At 48.9% G+C, this 18,561-nt stretch overlaps 1 protein-coding gene across 2 annotated transcripts; it reads left to right on the top strand.

The window, feature by feature from the left end:
- The first annotated feature begins 2,727 nt into the window (after nt 1-2,727).
- Nucleotides 2,728-18,278, top strand: atp1a3b (ATPase Na+/K+ transporting subunit alpha 3b). 2 transcript variants are annotated; one of them, XM_088388382.1, is made up of 22 exons: nt 2,728-3,207; nt 11,140-11,226; nt 11,613-11,672; nt 11,897-12,100; nt 12,173-12,286; nt 12,365-12,499; nt 12,574-12,691; nt 12,827-13,095; nt 13,179-13,377; nt 13,705-13,949; nt 14,048-14,240; nt 14,403-14,578; nt 14,665-14,801; nt 14,881-15,031; nt 15,250-15,418; nt 15,482-15,636; nt 15,747-15,870; nt 15,963-16,108; nt 16,180-16,310; nt 16,388-16,489; nt 16,809-16,900; nt 17,170-18,278. In XM_088388382.1, exons 1-22 carry the CDS (start codon nt 3,202-3,204, stop codon nt 17,196-17,198), a joined length of 3,042 nt encoding a protein of 1,013 aa, XP_088244508.1. In that variant the 5' UTR covers nt 2,728-3,201; the 3' UTR covers nt 17,199-18,278. The 2 variants fall into 2 exon arrangements, with proteins under 2 accessions (XP_088244508.1, XP_088244507.1); XM_088388381.1 differs by having other exon boundaries at nt 11,101-11,226.
- Nucleotides 18,279-18,561: the final 283 nt, after the last annotated feature.

Genomic DNA, 18,561 nt, shown 5'->3' with positions numbered 1-18,561 from the left:
TCCCCGGTGATCCCGAGTCTGTTTTTCCCCTCCCCTCATTTCCCCGCCTTCCTCCCGCGCCGGATGAGCAGATTATGTCAGACGTTTCGAAAAGCGGATTAGCCGGGATCACCTTCACACACGCTAGCTCGTGCAGATGTCTCCCCCGTATGAGCGGCCCTTTGTAATCAAAAGTATGCCCGTGCAAGTGTGCACACGTTTCCTTTTTTGGCATGTCCCCGCTGGTGTGTTTTGGAACAAAGGAATTCATACTCGTCGGCATTTGACATGCAAGAGCCAATGGTTATATGAAAAAAAAATAGGTTAATATTTGTCTCGCAAAGCTCAAAATTGCTCGTATAACTGCTGGGCAGGTCAGATTTAAGAGCGACCGTAATCAATGATTCTAAATACGGCCCTGCGCTCACTGTGATTCTGCACTGCATGACACTCAGACCTCTATCTATAGCCTGATTCACGCCTTGCGTCTCATACAGTTCCAAAAATTCTCCATAGCCTTTGTTCGTCTCAGCGTGTGTGTGTGTGTGTGTGTGTGTGTGTGTGTGTTGTGCTACCTTTTAGCTGAAAAGCATCATATTACCACAACAGAATAGGAAACAGTGCACCCCTTTTCCCTCATCCTTTAATTTCTGACTCAGCAAAATAAGCCCCCAGACAAGGTCATCTGACTTGTGTTGCCATGGCAACCAAGATTTCTGGGGTGCATTTTGTTTCCCATCAGCCCACCTCTCAGAAACAGACGCAGCAAGATGCGTTCACAAAAGAGCGGCAGCCATTTTGCAAGCAGACTGGAAACGACTATGAGCGACAAGGTCCCTTTAAGCGCGTCAAACCGCAGCGGCGTGTTGGCGCATCGCTCCGGGCTCTCATGTGAGAACGGGCTCTGCTTTTCCCTTGCAAATTAGCAGCGCACGAATGAAGCCTCGCTGCACGTCTGCACTGTTCCGTCGCTTGGGAAAGAAACACAGCAGGGAAGAAACGTGACTCATGCTTGCCGCTCTTTTCTTTATAGTCTTCCTCTTTGCATGTGTCAATTTGCAGAATGCAAAACAAAAAGTTGTGCTCCCAAATGCTACCTTGGCCGCTGAGCCCTCACGACAGCATGGCTGGTGAATGTTTGATTCCAGTTTGGAGACAAAGACAGTTCATATGTGCAGTGATTCTGTTATCTTCACCTACTTCTTGTATCTATATTGCTCGCGATGCTAATAGTCATTACCAGAAGGCTGCCTTCCCAGTCTAACTATTTCAAGTATGTCAGAAAGATTGAGTACACTCTGCGTAGCCTTCTCTGTTGGGTTGTGGAAGAAGGTCTAACCCCCACCTCCGGGATTACTACTCTTATACTCTTCGCCACCCACCAACAAGGGGGTGACTCTCCCTCGCCTGTGTGATGTCTGACCTTGTGGTCTTAACTGAAACCAACTAACTAATATATGTGCAAAGAGTGTCATCGAGAAGGGAAGGCCAGTGAAAGCAAGAGAACGGTCACAGCAAGAAAACAGCATAGCTCAAGCTATCTAGCTAATTATATGTACCTAAGAGGCCTAATCTAACAATTCCCACCATTAAACATTTGAGATAATGTGTGCGCACCTTTGTCACTAAACACATTCATATGTGAAAGCCAAGGTGGTGTAAGGTATATTAAAACGATGTATAACAAACGCTCACTCGTTTACAGTAGGTGACCTTGGGATTCAAGCAGGCACTACTACGTGCAAAGTGCCTTTGAACATTTGCATGCACCGTATAGAAATGACAAACAGAAATAATGCAAAAAAACTTTAGCTTAGCTGGCTGAGCTTGGTTGTATTCATTAGCTTAGCTGGCTGAGCTTGGTTGTATTGCAGATAGTAACTTGGCCTTGTAACGTTTGCATTTTAGCGATACGTCTATTCCAATTTTCCAACTAAAAGCATGTATCATGTCTCTTTAGCTTAGATTGCCCTAGCTAAGGATAGTAAGGTGTTATGTTTGCATTTTGGCCTTAAGTCTATATGCAAATATCGCATCCCAGCATATGTCAGCTACGATGACTAAGATTATAAGCACCATAGCTCATAACCAGACGTACATTTGTAATACGTTTTTTTTTTTTACCTTTCAGCAGATGACGTGTCTGACAGCTGTTAGACATGTCCTCCCATTGCTGCATGATATATATTTTTAATTTTTGACGTAATAAAAGTGGAATGTAGAGAATATGTTCACCCGCCCCTGCACGACAGCAATGAATAATGTATGCGTAAATGCTGACTCTGCAGTGTGCGAGGCTCCTCTGCTATTGCTTAAGTGCATTGATGCAACTGTAATATGAACACACACATAGATAGGGTTAGTTTCTCACCACGTAACTTGGACTTGCCAAAAAGAACACAATGTCTGCGACACAAGAACAAACCAGTCTAACCTTATTTCGTGTTTCGACGTTAAAACCTTGGCAAGTGGGCATGACACCAGCGAGCAGCTAGCGACCCAGCCGCCGAATTCTGCAGTAAAATGGGAGGGGCTAAACTCGCCTCCAATTAGCTGGCGGGAACCCAACGTTGGCGCCCATTGGTCGTCAGCGAAATGCAGAGCGTCAGAGACGCTCGGTTTCGCCATTGGACAGCGGACCAGGAGCTGTATGTTGGAGCCTTGCTCATTGGCGACGGTGCTGCTGGTGGGCGGGACGTATTTAAATCAGCTACCCTGCTTTTTAGCCATTCGCTCCAGGCGGCGCTTCTTTCACATGCGGAGCGGTCCAGCGCGAGGAGAAATCGTACTGCGGCAAGCTGTTACAGCTGTTATCGGGCCGCGGAGGGATACAGGCGCCCGGAAGGGAGGGTAGTGCGGCTCGCTAGTTAGTTACGCCGGTCTTTTCGGGCGAGTGATACGTCCACCCCTGATGCTCTGCATGAGAGCGAGACGTTTCTTTTAAAAACAAGGCACTCGAACCACGGCCAGGCTGGTTCTAGACGTTTTCTCCGAGCTTTAATTTGTGAGAGCCGTTTGAGGAACGGCACCTTCTCGGTGACGCACTCACCTTAAGCCTCCGTTGCATTCCCCGTTGTCTTGCCTCAAGACTGGTCGTAGCACCATTTTCTCTCTACTCCCCCCTTTTTCCCCTTCCCATCCGCCGCAAGACGTTTTAAGGGCGCTCCAGCGGAGTAGGCACGAACCAGCGAGGAGGACAAGAAGAATTGTGACTGCGCCAACATGGGGGTAAGCCCATCATTCGTCACTCCATTTTCCCACCTCTACCACCATCCCGCACTGACACGCACCCGAAGCGGCCTTTGAAGCGAGCGCAAGTCCGCCACCTCCGTGTCGTGGAAATAGAACCGGAGGTGCTCGGGAGGGGAGAGGTGAAAGAAGAAAGGGTGTGTTGAGGTGGTGGTAGCTCGACATGAAAACGTGCTGTCATTTAATTTTTTCCCCGAGTGGAAATCCCGCGCATGGCTTAGTCGCATTGACTGTAATGCGGAATTTCCTCCAGCCACACTGCGACAAAACCAATTGCAGCCACCATTCTGCTTTCACTCTCACTCCGGTATGCTATCTTGTCTCGAGCCGTATCGTAGATGGCTGTCCTGCGATTGTATTATTAGCTTTCATTGACTCACGCACACGAGCCACCACCCTTTTAATAATGGAAAGTGTTGCTCAAAGTCCCCCAGAAGACTCAGGCCCAGTGTCCTCTGTGTGTCTCATCATAGGCCTCACTTTTGCCTGTAACCTTGCCAGCCATTTTAAGTAGGCCTTAATGTCTTGGGATTATGCATTTCAGGCACCTTTTCACACAAATTTCATTTGGTTTCGGAGCAAAAGGAGGACATGGGTGGCTTTATTGCCATGACCTCCATGTCGCCCCCACCTGTTCCAGCATTTTTCCTGCGCCCTCCACTGTAGCCCCACATCATGTCCCCATGCTGTCTCAACGCCCGGCAACCTTGGTGACCCGTGCGTCATAATGCGGTTACCGGGCATAAGCGCCTCACCAGCTTATTTCCCCTTTAATTTGTGACATAACAGAGACGCCTTAATCGCCAGAACTAACCCCCCCCCCCCCCCCCCCCCCCCCACACACACACACACACACACACTCACATACGCACTCATAGTGAGAATTAAAAACTAAAGATGGGTACTGTTAGGTTTGTGCGTGTAATTTGCTGAGAAAAGCACTAGAGGAAGAAAAAAAATCAGTGTATGTAAATGAAGATGCAAGCAATTGCGCAATGTGTGCGTGCGTGTACCACTGCATCCATTCGGGATGCGGTGCAGTGGCGTGACGCTGCAAGCCAGAAGGGGACTGGCAGCGTCATTGCAGTGACAGCAGGCAAACGACGAGGTCCCCCTCTTCCCTTGCACGTTGCAGTGTCCCTGCAGAGGGAGGTGACGGGCCGCTGCGTCAAAAAGTGGGTGCGCGCATTCATCTCACTGGGGTAAAGCAGATACGCTGAACACTGTGGAAGCGAGTTTGACGTCCTTCTCATTGGATGGTGCCGTTTTATGTGGTGCGCCAGCTGTCCTTTTCCCAAGGCCACAGGGGGCACATCGCATGCGATGCGCGTGCTGCGTCAAAGCGGGGGTGGGGCCTCTCCTGTGGAAATTCCCAGCGCAGCGATAGGCTGGCATTCAAGATGTGTGACGGTGTGTTCGTTTATGAAGCACGTTCGTTTATGAAGCACGTGTAAAAAGAAAAGACTAGGATGAATTATTTTTTTTATTTGCGCTGGTGCATGCTGGGACCACTTTTCACCTTGACGTCCCTGACGTGGATGTTGGAAGGTGGGCGGCGGCCTGGACGGCGAGAAAGGAAGGACACCAGTGCAGGTGTCGCGAGATGGTTTTGTATCGGAGGGAGGGGCTGCCTGGCTTTATATCCTATTACAGGATAATGACCCCTGGGGCTCACATTACCGTGGCTTTTGTTTCCTAGTTGCGGTGCAATGTATGGGGAGGACAGATGGGATGGGGAAGGGGTTCAGGTGAAGCAGCTCCATTGGGTGTGGTCCCTGCTTGACCCCAAAATTGGACATCAAAGTGATGAAGGTAGAAGTGGTATTACTGCAACCTTTGTCAGAAGGTCATCATGGATGCAGCGTTGCCCCCTCCCACGCTAATGAAGAGGGCAGGCGCACGGTAGTGGAAGTGGGTCCTCGTTGAAGAGACGGATGCGTGCGGCCTCTGCAGAGGCCCAGCCCTTGCTTTGCTGCAGAGTGCTGCACCTCCTTCCCCACTGCACCTGACGCACTGGACCAAAACGATAATCCAGATAGTTCAAAGACCTGCGCAAGTGTTTGAAAATGAGAACAAACACGAGCACTAACTAGCACAATGCAAAACAACTGATTCATCCAGTCACAGGATAGAACTGCTGGACGTAGTACTTCCCAGCTATTACCGCTTCCAAACACAGTTAAAAATGTGATAACCTAATCTCATGGTCAATTGCTCGATGCCGATATGACCTATCTTACCAACTCACCAGCTTTCGATTTGCTGTAGAATGTCACTTGGAAGTAGCAACAATACATGAGAATGCTCGCCAACTGGACTGCAATGACCAGAAAAAATGGCAGACAGCTGCCTGGGTTAAAATAAAACCACTGTTAATCCACTCGGGTTTAAATTACCAACCTTTGTCAAAGTAATCTGCTAATATAAAAATAGGTCCATCTAGCAAGTCCTTGGGGTCCGAATCAACACCGTAGTCCACCTATCGAGGACCTCCTTCATAGGAGAACGAGCACAAGGATAAGACTACATCCTGGTGCTTTAGCTGACTAAAGCAAAAAAAAAAAGTAAAAAAGTATCTTAAAGTCAAGCCCTCGTACACCTCCCTCTCGATAAGTATGATGGCTCCCACGGCATTGCCCTTTGCTGAAGGACAGTCAGCCAAAAGAAAGGCGACAGTTAGCGTCTGTGCTAACAATGCATTGCTCTTCAAAGGTCAGCGCTAGCGCTGTCTTGCTCCTCTTTGTAAAGTGTAACTTCTCCGTGAGGCACGCACACAGCGGCTACCGTATCTGCTGCCTTGCGTTGCCAGACAGCGCTGCCGGATTTAGGCGTTGTCCCAGAGATGTTTGCGTGCTAAATGGTTCAATGTGTTTTAACACCAAGCATCGTAGCCATGCAAAACAATGTACCCATGCAGACTATGGAAATTGGAGCATTTATTCGCTATCAAAGTTCAAGTTTGCCCCTCATCCTCAATAGTAAGACCAGTCGGTGCATTCCTAAAACTGTCTTGCTTTGCACTAGCGGGTGACATTTCTTGACATGATATCTTCGTGAGGCTGGAAAAGTATTTGCGGGTGTCACCGAGGAATACAGAGGTGACCTTGCTGTGCCAACATGCCTTCCATCTATTCCGTCCCGTTTTAACAATCTTAATCCTTATACGCGCAAAGTTACGGCCTCAGATCGTATCTGTGTGCAGGCAGACGGCGGAGCGGAGACGGACAGGTGCAGCTCAGAATGGAACCGATCTGAAAGCAGTCCCCAAGTACAAGCTACCAAATGTCATGAAAACGTCCAAAATCGTAATCGCCATGACCGCTTTGCTAGCAGCCCAATTGAAGTGCATATGTGTTCAGCGCCGTAAAAAATTTAACCCGGTGGGCTAATCCAGCGTATTGCTAACCCCAACTGCTAACCCCGCCCCCCTTCGAGCCCCTCACCTTCGTCTCAGAGGAAACGCTGTCCTGCTCCAAGGAACGGCAGATGGCCTGATGACCTTGCGAGGTCGGTCATCTCTCTGCAAGCATGCGTGCAGTGACATCTACACACGCTAACAGGATCACCAGATGGGCCGACTCATCTCTTAGCCTGTTTACATTTTGATCAAAAGTCCCTTTTACTATGACACGCATTGTGTGGGTGTAAAACTTATTTCTCAACTTGCTAGCACGTGCCTTAATAGCGCGTGCACACTTGAAGACTCTTGATAGCCAAGCCGCAAAACAAACATTTCCTGAAACCTTTGCGCTAAAAGTTATCAAGTCAAATATACCAAAGGGCACCGTTTTTTTTAACTTATCATCGGCAATGAATTAATATCCCAGGCCAAGCCACCACTATAATGTAAACAACGACTGATTGCGATGATGTCGCTCAAGAAATCGACAAATGCCCCGCTGTCATTGCGATGAAGAAGCAAGATGTTGATTTAAATCGAGTGCAAGTCAAGCAAACGGCACATAAATCAGCACACGTAGGAGGAAGAGAGGTGGCTGTCCTTCTGCTTTGTGTCTGTCTTTACTTCCTCAGTGAGATTGGACAAAAAGTAGCGTTGCTCGCACTCTGCACTTCTTGTTTTAGGTGTGCCACGCCGCAAACTCAAAAGTGAAAAAATGAAACCTGCGGCAGCTCGCGAGCTTGTTGCTCCGCATTTCTACACAACAAAAGTAATTTCTTCTTCTTTCTGCCGCATAAGCGGCCCAATGACTCACACACACGTCGCATACAAGCACGGACTGCAGTGTCCACTTCCACATGCATCAATTATTACTTGACCCGCATCCCATCGGGGGAGCTGGCGTTGGTCACCATGGCGACGCTGGTAAAATGTCGGCTTGCGCAAGCAGAACAACAGCGAGGCCTGCTGCATTGACATTTTGGCATTTCGAGAGAGTTTTTAAGTACACGAGTAACGCGGTCGAGGGTAATCAAATGGCGAGCGCGAAGCCAATGAATGCCCGATGATGTCACCGCTGTGGGTCGCTCCGTTTGTCTGTTTTCTCTGCAGGAGCAGCTGTAATTCCAGACGTGGGTCTCTGTTTCCTCTTTGGAGCTACTCAAAATCTCTTCACATTATGCAGAGACATGCTTGGCCACTGGACACGCGCACGCACACACACACACACACACACACACACACACACACACACACACACACACACACACACATACATACACACTCACATCTGTAGTATGGCCTTCACTGCAACAACTGTGCCAAACTTAATTGTTTAGTGACCAGGCCACTGGAATTGCTTTGAACGCATCAGGGAGGGAGAAGCCAGTGTCTAATCTTAGAGCCAGACCCCCGTTGTCCCAGTTACGTCTCTGACACCACCAGATACCGGCGGCAGGGTCTTTTATCTCTTGATGGCCAGCAAAACCGACTTTGACGGGGTCCATATAACAAAACCGTTTTACACACATAACTGCACTAGGGGAGTCGTGTGTACCTGACCTGTGGCAAAACACAGTCTCGGTGTAATCATTGCCCTTTCAAAATGCTCACTTTTTGGCTCGTGGTTCTGGGCGCACCGTTTTGTAGTTGAATGTTAACCAGATTTTCGGCTTGGTGAGCGCCACCATCAGATCTCTGCTTATCAGGGAACCGTCTCCGCTCTTGCCACTGCGGATTGCAAAATGGAAGGCGTAACGACTATCATAGCTGCGGTTCCGAACACTTGCAGTCTGTAGTAAAACATGCTTTTGCTCATGTAGCTGCGACGATATAATGGAGCATGGTGGTCGTTACAACTGGAGGATTCCGTCGTCATAAGGATCGAAGAAAAAAATGTCTCTTTACTGAAAAGCCTGACTTGTATAAACGCTTAAAAAACACCTTCGGTTTCGTAAAGAAAAATCTATAAACATCAAATTATAATGTCATGGCAACATGGACTTTATATTAAATTTAATTTTTGAAGGTCCGACCACCAGGGTAACATTATGGCACCCTGACGAATATAGTCGCTGACCCTCGGTGTAGACTGTCGGGTTTCTTGCGGTAATTGTTCTGGCTCACGGTTAAGACGGTGAATTCCAGTCACGGTTTACACTTAGTTGCTCTATTATTTTACCCTCGTTATATCCCAATAGTTTTTTACGCAACTACGATTTCTCAGAGTTTCTTTGTAGTGGCACATTTAGGCTTTGTCACACGTTCACACACAAGCAGTTTGTCAGCGAACAGGGTGTGTTTTGCAGCCAGGTAGTCTGGTATGCTTCTCACTGCAGCCATCATTGCTTCAGTCCCAATTATTGCAGAAGCACTCGCACATTCTCAAGACACTTTTCAAACAATATCTTACGCACACATTCGCGCTCGAGGGTGAGTCATCAAAGAAAGAGCCTTTGTATGCTTGTACTCATGAGCCCACATCTGACGGCCGCGCACACCTTCAGTGAGGTAGTGTGGGGTCACTGCGGGTCACAGGGTGACACAGAGCTAGTGGACAGAGGTTGCGCTCAAAATCTAATTGGGGGGGCTAGGGGGGGTCAGAATTACAAAGCGGCCACCCCCGATGGCACCTGCTTTGCTTCGCTCTTTTTCTAGCCCGGCTTCTCACCTCCCACTTGCGTCTCCTATTGCATGTTCGTCAGCGGCCTGCCTCGCTCACATTCCCCACACGCACTTGCTGATGCAACTCCAATATGGCCGCTGCCGCTGAGGGCTTGCAAACCGGCTTTACGCCAGGATAAAAAACAATAACTGATCAACGCTGGACCGATCTATTTATCACACAGACATGACTTAACTACTTTGTAAACACGGGTTCATTCCAGACGTGGGAACATTTCTTGTACAAATTTGAATTGTGATGTTAACGTCAAAAAGGAGGAATCAAACAAAAGTGACACTTTCTGGTTCTGTTCATTTTTACCCCACCTTGCCTTCACCAGCAACTTTGCAACAAAACATCACAGACTTATGGAAAATTCTCACAGTCATTTGTTGTTTGTTGGCGTGTTATATGAACTCAGCCCCCGGCACGGTCTTGTTTGTATTCTTCAATGTCGGTTGCATCCTTGGCAGAGATCTGCATTTGGTCGCATCTCGTTATGATATAGTCAAAGAGCTCACGTGTAGCGTTAAATCCATTTGGCCATCGCTTGTCAAGAGGGTTTCAGCATCAAGTCGAACCACGTTTAGCGCCTGGAAAAAAACAACTAATGTGCCATTTGTTTGGTTTTGGGATGAAGTGAGATTGTGAGAGTTTGTGTCGCAATTGCACGGGTACTTTTCCATTGCGTCTTGCTACTTTCCCACCTTGCAAGACTTGTCTGGTCTTGCTTCAGCCGCGCTGCGGCACGTTGACAGGTCTCGGCTTTTACCTGCGTGTTTACGTAGACGTCAAACCGCTCCCTCTTTGCCGACACGCTCCAACAGAAGGTGAGCTTGTTTGGGTCCACCCGGAGTTGCTATCAATCTTAATTGGACTTCAAATGTCGACTAAACTGGAAAGGCAGGTCTTTTATGTATAGGATGATTGTGTCCTCACACAGTTCAGTCGGGAGGAGAAGCAAAGTGTTAATATTTACTAATCGTCGAACTCGGCAGGAAGCTGTGAGTTTTGGGGCGGGAACATCAACCATGTGGCCAATGTGAAGGCTGGATGACAAAGTCAAGCCCAACATTTTCTTCATCACCATAGGTTTCATGCAGCCCGACCAGTTGCAACACAGTCTTGTGATTCATGTTTGGCATGTGCAATAGGAATTAAAGCAGCGATATCCAGCTGCATTTCTTTATCTCAGGGGTGAGCAATAAGTCTGAGAGAAAAACAGTAAGAATTTGGGCCGCTAGCTTATTAGGTGACCACATTTGGGTTGCAAATACTTCTCCTCGTTGTTTCTATTGTGGTGATTGACCTCAGATTTGCTTTTATCGGATTGTTGACAAAAAAATAATCACACTTGACACACTCCTTGTAACTCTGGATAATCTTTCAGATCCAATCAGGCCTTCTCTTACTTGATCACAAGGGAGAGTAAATGCTCCTCGTTGCCTAAACTTTCTTTCCAAAGTTGCTTCTCTAGGCCGCTTCACATTACGTACTAGGGATGGGCATTCAGCAAGATTTGATTTGAATGAACTCAATTTAAAACGTCGGTGCCTGGAAGAGCCCGATTTCCCTCGGCTGTCACGTCGTCCTTCCGACAGCAAAGCGGTCGAAAGGCAACGAAAGCGCTGTTGATGGTTGGCTCCGTCCGCTGCTTGACAAGAAAGCCCGTCCCTACTACGTGGTGATGTCGTCACCTATCCAAACATAGCCCCTCTGTGAGTGATAAGCGTCCCCACCTCCCCCAACACCCTCTAACACAACGCTCTTAGTTGTAAGGCATGTATAAAACCTATGTGTATGTCTGTAGTATGGCCGGTCAGACAGTTACCGCGTTGCCACCACACAGGACAAAGATGACCGATCCCCCAAGAAGAAGAAAGGGGGGGCGACGGCAACCAAGGACATGGACGACCTGAAGAAGGAAGTACCCATTGTGAGTAAAAACAAGTGTGCTAGACATCTTGTGTCCTTATAGTTAACTCGTTGTGTCTGTCACGTCCAGCGTGGAGACTGAGGGAAGAGAATCGAAGTCTCCCCAAAAAAAAGTATTTTAAGATTTGCTATCAGAAAGTTGCAACTCTGCCGCGCACTCACTTGGCTGTGTCAGGTGAAATGCATGCATGGAGGCCCTTTCAGTGAGAGCTTGCTAAAAGTCTCCCGGTTGAAATCATTCGCTGCTCATTGGAACAATTTGATCATAGTTTATTCATCCTGCATCCTCAACTATTAGGCAAGCTAAAGCTAAGTCTCTGTAGCATGTTGTTACTTTTTTCCTCATTGTTTATTTATTTATTTATTTTATTTTAACTTTTTTCCCAGACGGAACACAAGATGTCCGTAGAAGAGGTGTGCAGGAAATTCCAGACAGACATTGTTCAGGTAAAGTAAATCATATGTATTATTTTTTGTCCACTAGATGACGTCCTAATATGTCAGTCCAGCAAAGATTTCTCTTGATAGCACTTTCATGAAAAGAGCTGCTGTGAAAAGATGCTTAGTGTACACAACAGCTTATTCATGACTTTAAATTTACCAGCTGCAAGTTCTTTTTTTTTGCCAAATAAGTCTTGTTGCCTTGTGTTTTTGTCCGACAACCCCTGCAGGGATTGACCAATGCCAAGGCGGCAGAGTTTCTGCTCAGGGATGGCCCCAATGCCCTGACCCCGCCTCCCACCACACCGGAGTGGGTCAAGTTCTGTCGCCAGCTCTTCGGCGGCTTCTCCATCTTGTTGTGGATCGGCGCCATCCTCTGCTTCCTTGCCTACGCCATCCAGGCTGCCACAGAGGACGACCCCGCCGGAGACAACGTGAGTCTCAACGTCATGGGGTGCTGTCTGGCGTCCTTTTGCGTGACATTCTCCATCTATGTGTTTGTGCAGTTGTACCTTGGTATCGTGCTCACGGCTGTCGTCATCATCACCGGTTGCTTCTCCTATTTCCAAGAGGCCAAGAGCTCCAAAATCATGGAGTCTTTCAAGAACATGGTGCCCCAGGTAGACTCCAGGCCAAAAGTCATATTTTCGTCTTTCTGTTTGCCTTCACGCGAGCGTTGACGTATTTTTGCGTCATAGCAAGCGCTGGTGATTCGAGAGGGTGAGAAGGTGCAGATCAACGCGGAAGAAGTGGTGGCCGGAGATCTGATTGAAGTCAAGGGGGGTGACAGGATCCCCGCCGACATCCGGGTGGTTTCGGCGCACGGCTGCAAGGTAGAGACTAGGTGGCGCTGGCGTTACACAAGACCTGGCAAACTCACAGCCATTTTTTCGCTCTTTCGCTCTAGGTGGATAACTCCTCCCTGACGGGCGAGTCGGAGCCTCAGAGCAGGTCGCCCGACTGCACCCACGACAACCCCTTGGAAACACGAAATGTGGCTTTCTTCTCAACCAACTGTGTGGAAGGTGCGTTGCGCTTGACAAGCAGTACGCAAAACCACAGGGAACGCCTTTCGCGGTTCGGCCCGTTTCGCGGCTCATTAGCGCTCGGCCCTCAAAGAAAGGCAAACGTTCCAAAGTAGGTCCTTCTGGCATCTTCAGGCACAGCCCGCGGCATCGTCATCTGCACCGGAGACCGCACGGTCATGGGTCGCATCGCCACGCTGACGTCCGGCCTGGAGACGGGCAAGACTCCCATCGCCAAGGAGATTGAGCACTTCATCCACATCATCACGGGCGTGGCCGTCTTCCTGGGCATCACCTTCTTCATCCTGGCCCTCATCCTGGGCTACAGCTGGCTGGAGGCCGTTATCTTCCTCATCGGCATCATTGTGGCCAACGTGCCCGAAGGCCTGCTTGCCACCGTCACCGTGAGTGGCATCCGTCCGGCCGCCGAGTGCGCTTTAATAGGTGCTGGCCGGGCTGGCCCGTTTTGACGGCTCAGTGCGTCCAGGTGTGTCTGACCCTGACCGCCAAGCGCATGGCCAAGAAGAACTGCCTCGTGAAGAACTTGGAAGCTGTGGAGACGCTGGGCTCCACGTCCACCATCTGCTCTGACAAGACCGGCACTCTGACCCAGAACAGGATGACCGTGGCCCACATGTGGTTTGACAACCAGATCCACGAGGCCGACACCACCGAAGACCAGTCCGGTGAGTGAGACAGGCATGCCGCTCGACTTTGAAACCAAACTTTTTCTGCTTACTGCGTCTTGAGATATTTTTTCAAATTAAATTTGCCCCAATGCTCAGAATTTAATCTTCTCGCCAGTCAATATGATTTATTTTGTCCTCTGTAAAAACAGACTGATTATCTTTGCGTTGGATCAGAATATAACATTTGCTTATACTAAACTTTTACAGTCGATCATCGTCAATGACGAAAAAGTGCACATTGCATCCTAGCGCATTACGATGTTGATTTGATGTTGGGAGGTCCCTGCTTGCAAGGCACAACGTGGTTTTCCTCTCTGCCGGCAGGTGCCTCGTTCGACAAGAGCTCAGTGACGTGGCAGTCGCTGGCCCGTATCGCCGCCCTGTGCAACCGCGCCCAGTTCAAGGCGGGTCAGGACTCGGTGGCCATCCTCAAGCGCGACGTGGCGGGTGACGCCTCTGAGTCGGCCCTGCTCAAGTGCATTGAGCTGTCCTGCGGCTCGGTCCGGATGATGCGCGAGAAGAACAAGAAGGTGGCTGAGATCCCCTTCAACTCCACCAACAAGTACCAAGTAAGTGGTTACGATGGACACTGCGACAAGAGGCCGAGCCGGGCCGGCCCAGGCCAAGGCCTCTTGTCTCAACCTCCCCTCCTGTCGTCGGGCCGCAGCTCTCCGTACATGAGACAGAGGACCCCAACGACAACCGCTACTTGCTGGTGATGAAGGGAGCCCCCGAGAGAATCCTGGATCGCTGCTCCACCATTTTGCTGCAGGGTAAAGAGCAGCCCATGGACGAGGAGTTGAAGGAGGCCTTCCAGAATGCCTACATGGAGCTGGGAGGGCTGGGAGAGCGAGTGTTGGGTGAGGACACACACCAGGAACCCAGTGCCAGTTTTTTTTTTTTCTTTCAAAGGTGAAATTGCGTCAATGCCCCATTTGTGCAAAGTCGTCATCACCTGCAGTGTTTGAACAGCGTCTTTCTGCAGTTGTTAATGGCCAGGATGCGTTTGATTTCCACGTCAGGCTTTTGCCACCTCATGCTGCCAGAGGACCAGTACCCGAAGGGCTTCGCCTTCGACACGGATGACGTCAACTTCCAGACGGACAATCTTTGCTTTGTGGGCCTCATATCCATGATTGACCCTCCCCGCGCTGCCGTGCCCGACGCCGTGGGCAAGTGTCGATCTGCCGGTATCAAGGTAGAGCCCCTTCTTCCCCAAGCGGCCCAAGTGTCTGCCCTTGCTCACTCCCACAAGTTGCTCCATGACAGTCGTTCTTGTTTTAGGTCATTATGGTCACCGGGGATCATCCGATCACAGCCAAGGCCATTGCCAAGGGAGTGGGCATCATCTCCGAGGGCAATGAGACGGTGGAGGACATCGCCGCTCGGCTCAACATTCCCGTCAGCCAAGTCAACCCCAGGTGAGTCTCTCGGGTGCAGATTCCTTTGCCAAGAGATGTGGAAGACTTGTAACACTGCTTCTGTCCTCCGTTTGGTTAGGGATGCCAAGGCTTGCGTTATCCATGGAACTGACCTGAAGGAGCTCTCCCAGGATCAGATGGACGACATCTTAAGGAACCACACTGAAATTGTCTTTGCCAGAACCTCCCCTCAGCAAAAACTCATCATTGTGGAAGGCTGCCAGAGACAGGTGCTATATTTTGGAAAGACGTATGATGCGTAGGAGTAGGCCCAGGTAGTGACTATGACTGGAAAAGAAGAAAATGCAGTACAGAAGTAGAAAGAAGTAAAAGTGCATTTGCAGGAACGCAGCCAATGTGGCGAATGACTTGGCGCAGTACTGAAATGAGACAGCAGATGGCAGCAGCGCGCTTTTTAACAATCCCACATGCTCCTCACCTCTCCTAGGGTGCTATCGTGGCAGTAACGGGCGACGGCGTGAATGACTCCCCTGCCCTGAAAAAGGCAGACATCGGCGTCGCCATGGGAATCTCCGGCTCCGACGTGTCCAAACAAGCCGCTGACATGATCTTGCTGGACGACAACTTTGCCTCCATCGTCACTGGAGTAGAAGAAGGTGAGAGCGAACGCGTCCGTCATTGTCGTTGGGCAGCGGTCGTTTATGTCCTGACTTTTTCAGGCCGTCTGATCTTTGATAACCTGAAGAAGTCCATCGCCTACACGTTGACTAGCAACATTCCAGAGATCACGCCCTTCCTCTTCTTCATCATTGTCAACATTCCCCTGCCGCTGGGCACCATCACCATCCTCTGCATTGACCTGGGTACCGACATGGTGAGTGTGGTCCCACTTCGCTGGCTCTCATCCCAATTCAACTCCCAGCAAAACTTTGGAAATTACATTTTCCGGTCATGTTTCCATGCTAACGTTGAATGGTCTCCCAGGTACCAGCTATCTCGCTGGCCTACGAAGCGGCGGAGAGCGACATCATGAAGCGCCAGCCCAGGAACCCCTTCAGGGACAAGCTGGTGAACGAGCGCCTCATCAGCATTGCCTACGGACAGATCGGTGGGTCCCGCCCGCTTTCCTGCACATTTGGTCAAGTGTTAAGTGTCAAGTCCATCTGTGTGAAAGAGCGAGCGCTTCAATCTTTTCTTCAGGTATGATCCAGGCCCTGGGCGGCTTCTTCGCCTACTTTGTCATCCTGGCCGAGAACGGCTTCCTGCCCAGTCGCCTAGTGGGAATCCGCCTGGACTGGGACGACCGCGCCTGCAACGACTTAGAGGACAGCTACGGGCAACAATGGGTACAGAGTTTAAAGATTTGAGAAAATAAGGACAAAAAACAAGATTGACTGACTTTCCGCGTGGCCTTCAGACATATGAGCAGAGGAAGATCGTGGAGTTCACGTGCCACACGGCTTTCTTCGTCAGCATTGTGGTGGTGCAGTGGGCCGACGTCATCATCTGCAAGACCAGACGCAACTCCGTCTTCCAGCAGGGCATGAAGTCAGTGTGGCGCCGCCCCGCCCCCGCCCGGCCTGATTCCGCTTTAAAAAGTGTCCTCACTGTTCCCCCCCCCCCAGGAACAAGATCTTAATCTTCGGCTTGTTTGAGGAGACGGCCCTGGCTGCCTTCCTGTCCTACTGCCCGGGCATGGATGTGGCCCTCAGGATGTACCCCCTCAAGTAAGAGTAGCCTCCTCTTATCTTTCCCCCACCGTATTCAGGGCCAAATTGCAGTTTGTTTTATTGATTTTTAACATACGTTCGCCCCCTGGTGGTTGAGAAAATCTTGATTGGGTTTGCTGCAGATTCGAGCTGACATTTTAAGGCGATCAGGTTAGTTGAATCACGGCAGCCAAAATCGTGACTGGATTAAAAATGGATTAGTTGAGTGCCCTTCTGATGAGCCCTTCGGTTAAATGAAGCCACCAAAATCTAGAGTGTGAGAAATTCATCTGGGCCATTTTGCAGCAATGTTAACTAAACGTGTGTGCGTGTGCAGGCCTTCCTGGTGGTTCTGCGCCTTCCCGTACAGTTTCCTCATCTTTGTTTATGATGAAATTCGAAAGCTCCTCATCCGCCGGAACCCTGGAGGTCAGTTTCGTTTCACATTCTCATTTGAACTAGATGTCGTGTACAACCTTTGCATTATTGATATTAATTAATTTATTTGATATGCAATTTCTATTTTTATATATTGGTATTTTTGTAATATTTATTTTTGCTTTCCTTTTGAGATTTTTTGGGGGAATCTTTTCAATGCTAGTGTTTTGGGAGCACTTTTGTGTCTTGTCGTTATTTTACAGTTACTGAAGTAACAGCAAAGTGTGTGTGTTGTCTTTGTTGTTTCCTCTATCATGCAGGTTGGGTGGAGAAGGAGACATATTATTGATCGTCGGAGCATCTTGTTGATCATCACCCCCCTCCAAACCCTCCCCCTTCCTCCCTCATCTTCTCCCACTTAATTCACCCTCTCCAACTGCCCTGCCCCTCCCCTGTCCAAGACAAAGAAAACAACAATGCTTTAAAGCAATTGTCATCTCAACTGCCCCAAAGATTCAAAACGGCAAAAGCACCTTTACAACTTTCGACATACATTGACTCCAGCCCTCCCTCACTTGCCCCTCCCCCTGTCACCGCCCCCTCCCTTATGGTAGTCTTTGCATGTGTTCTTTCACTGCTGTGTACATAAACCAGTATAATAATATAATATCTACCAAACGGCAGCTGCATATTGTCTTATGTAGGAGGAGACCAAGGAGCCGACTCAGCTGAAAAAGGGCCACCCTGCTAATCCCCCCCCCCACACACACACACACAGACACACACAAATGCCACCACACTTACTGACTCCCACTTGCGCCACAGTGTTGTAGTTGTGTTTATTGTTTGAAATATGTCAAGTAGGGGGACTGATTTACAAATTTTTTTTTTTTTTTTTTAAATCTATTATTATCATGATGGAGTGGTGGGGGAGGACATCGAGGCACCCCACACCGCACCTCTGGTCTCCCTCCTCTCCCTGTTTGTCTCTCGTTTGTGTACACTGTGTGACAGCATTGTTCTTGTTCTCACTATGAAACCGCCACCCTCCCGTAAATCAACAATCTTTCTGTGTGCTCTAGGAAATCTATATAATTCTATACTGAATTTAAAATGGCACCCATACAATAAAAGATGAGAAATGTTGAAGAAAAAAAAACTAATTAGTAAACAGCCCTTTTTCTGGTACTTTTGGCCTGTTCTGTTTCAAAATGGATGCCAGTGGCGTAGGTGTGTGCTGCAATGATGATTATGTAGGATGAGGATGATTGTCCTGGTCCGCATGTGTGCGCGTGTGTGCGTCTTAGGCTGGCTGCTTTAAGGTTGACGTCCGACATCAATTGAAAAGATCCAAACAAAGTAAGAAAGAACATGTGTGACAAAGAAATGAAAGCAACACCAATAAAACAGCTAGAAACATTTAATACAACTTCATGCTGCCTGCGGCTCTTTCTTTGGAGAAAACAAAAGTTGCCCAAGAAACCAGGTATTTCTAGATTGCGGATTAGGTGCGAGAAGTTGCACAGTATTACAACAAACTGGAACTTTCTGCCTCTTTATTGAAAATGCAGCTTTGCGGAAGCAGACAGGACGGATGTGATTATTATTATTGATACAATTATTTTGAACACAACTTTTCATGCAACTGTATTGTATTTGCACAGCACTGCTGCTTCCAGTCCCAACTGGCGCCCTGCGCAGCAACTGCTGGC

Source organism: Syngnathus floridae, chromosome 10, assembly GCF_059516105.1.
Source record: "Syngnathus floridae isolate MCC-2025c chromosome 10, RoL_Sflo_1.0, whole genome shotgun sequence".
Classification (NCBI taxonomy): domain Eukaryota; kingdom Metazoa; phylum Chordata; class Actinopteri; order Syngnathiformes; family Syngnathidae; genus Syngnathus; species Syngnathus floridae.
Note: the sequence above shows the minus strand (reverse complement) of the source record. Positions and strands in the feature narration are given on the sequence as shown.

Coding starts and splice junctions, on each gene's coding strand:
- atp1a3b (XM_088388381.1), top strand. Junction 14,241..14,402: donor GCTGGGAGAGCGAGTGTTGG/GTGAGGACACAC, acceptor TTTCCACGTCAG/GCTTTTGCCACCTCATGCTG. Junction 14,579..14,664: donor GTCGATCTGCCGGTATCAAG/GTAGAGCCCCTT, acceptor TTCTTGTTTTAG/GTCATTATGGTCACCGGGGA.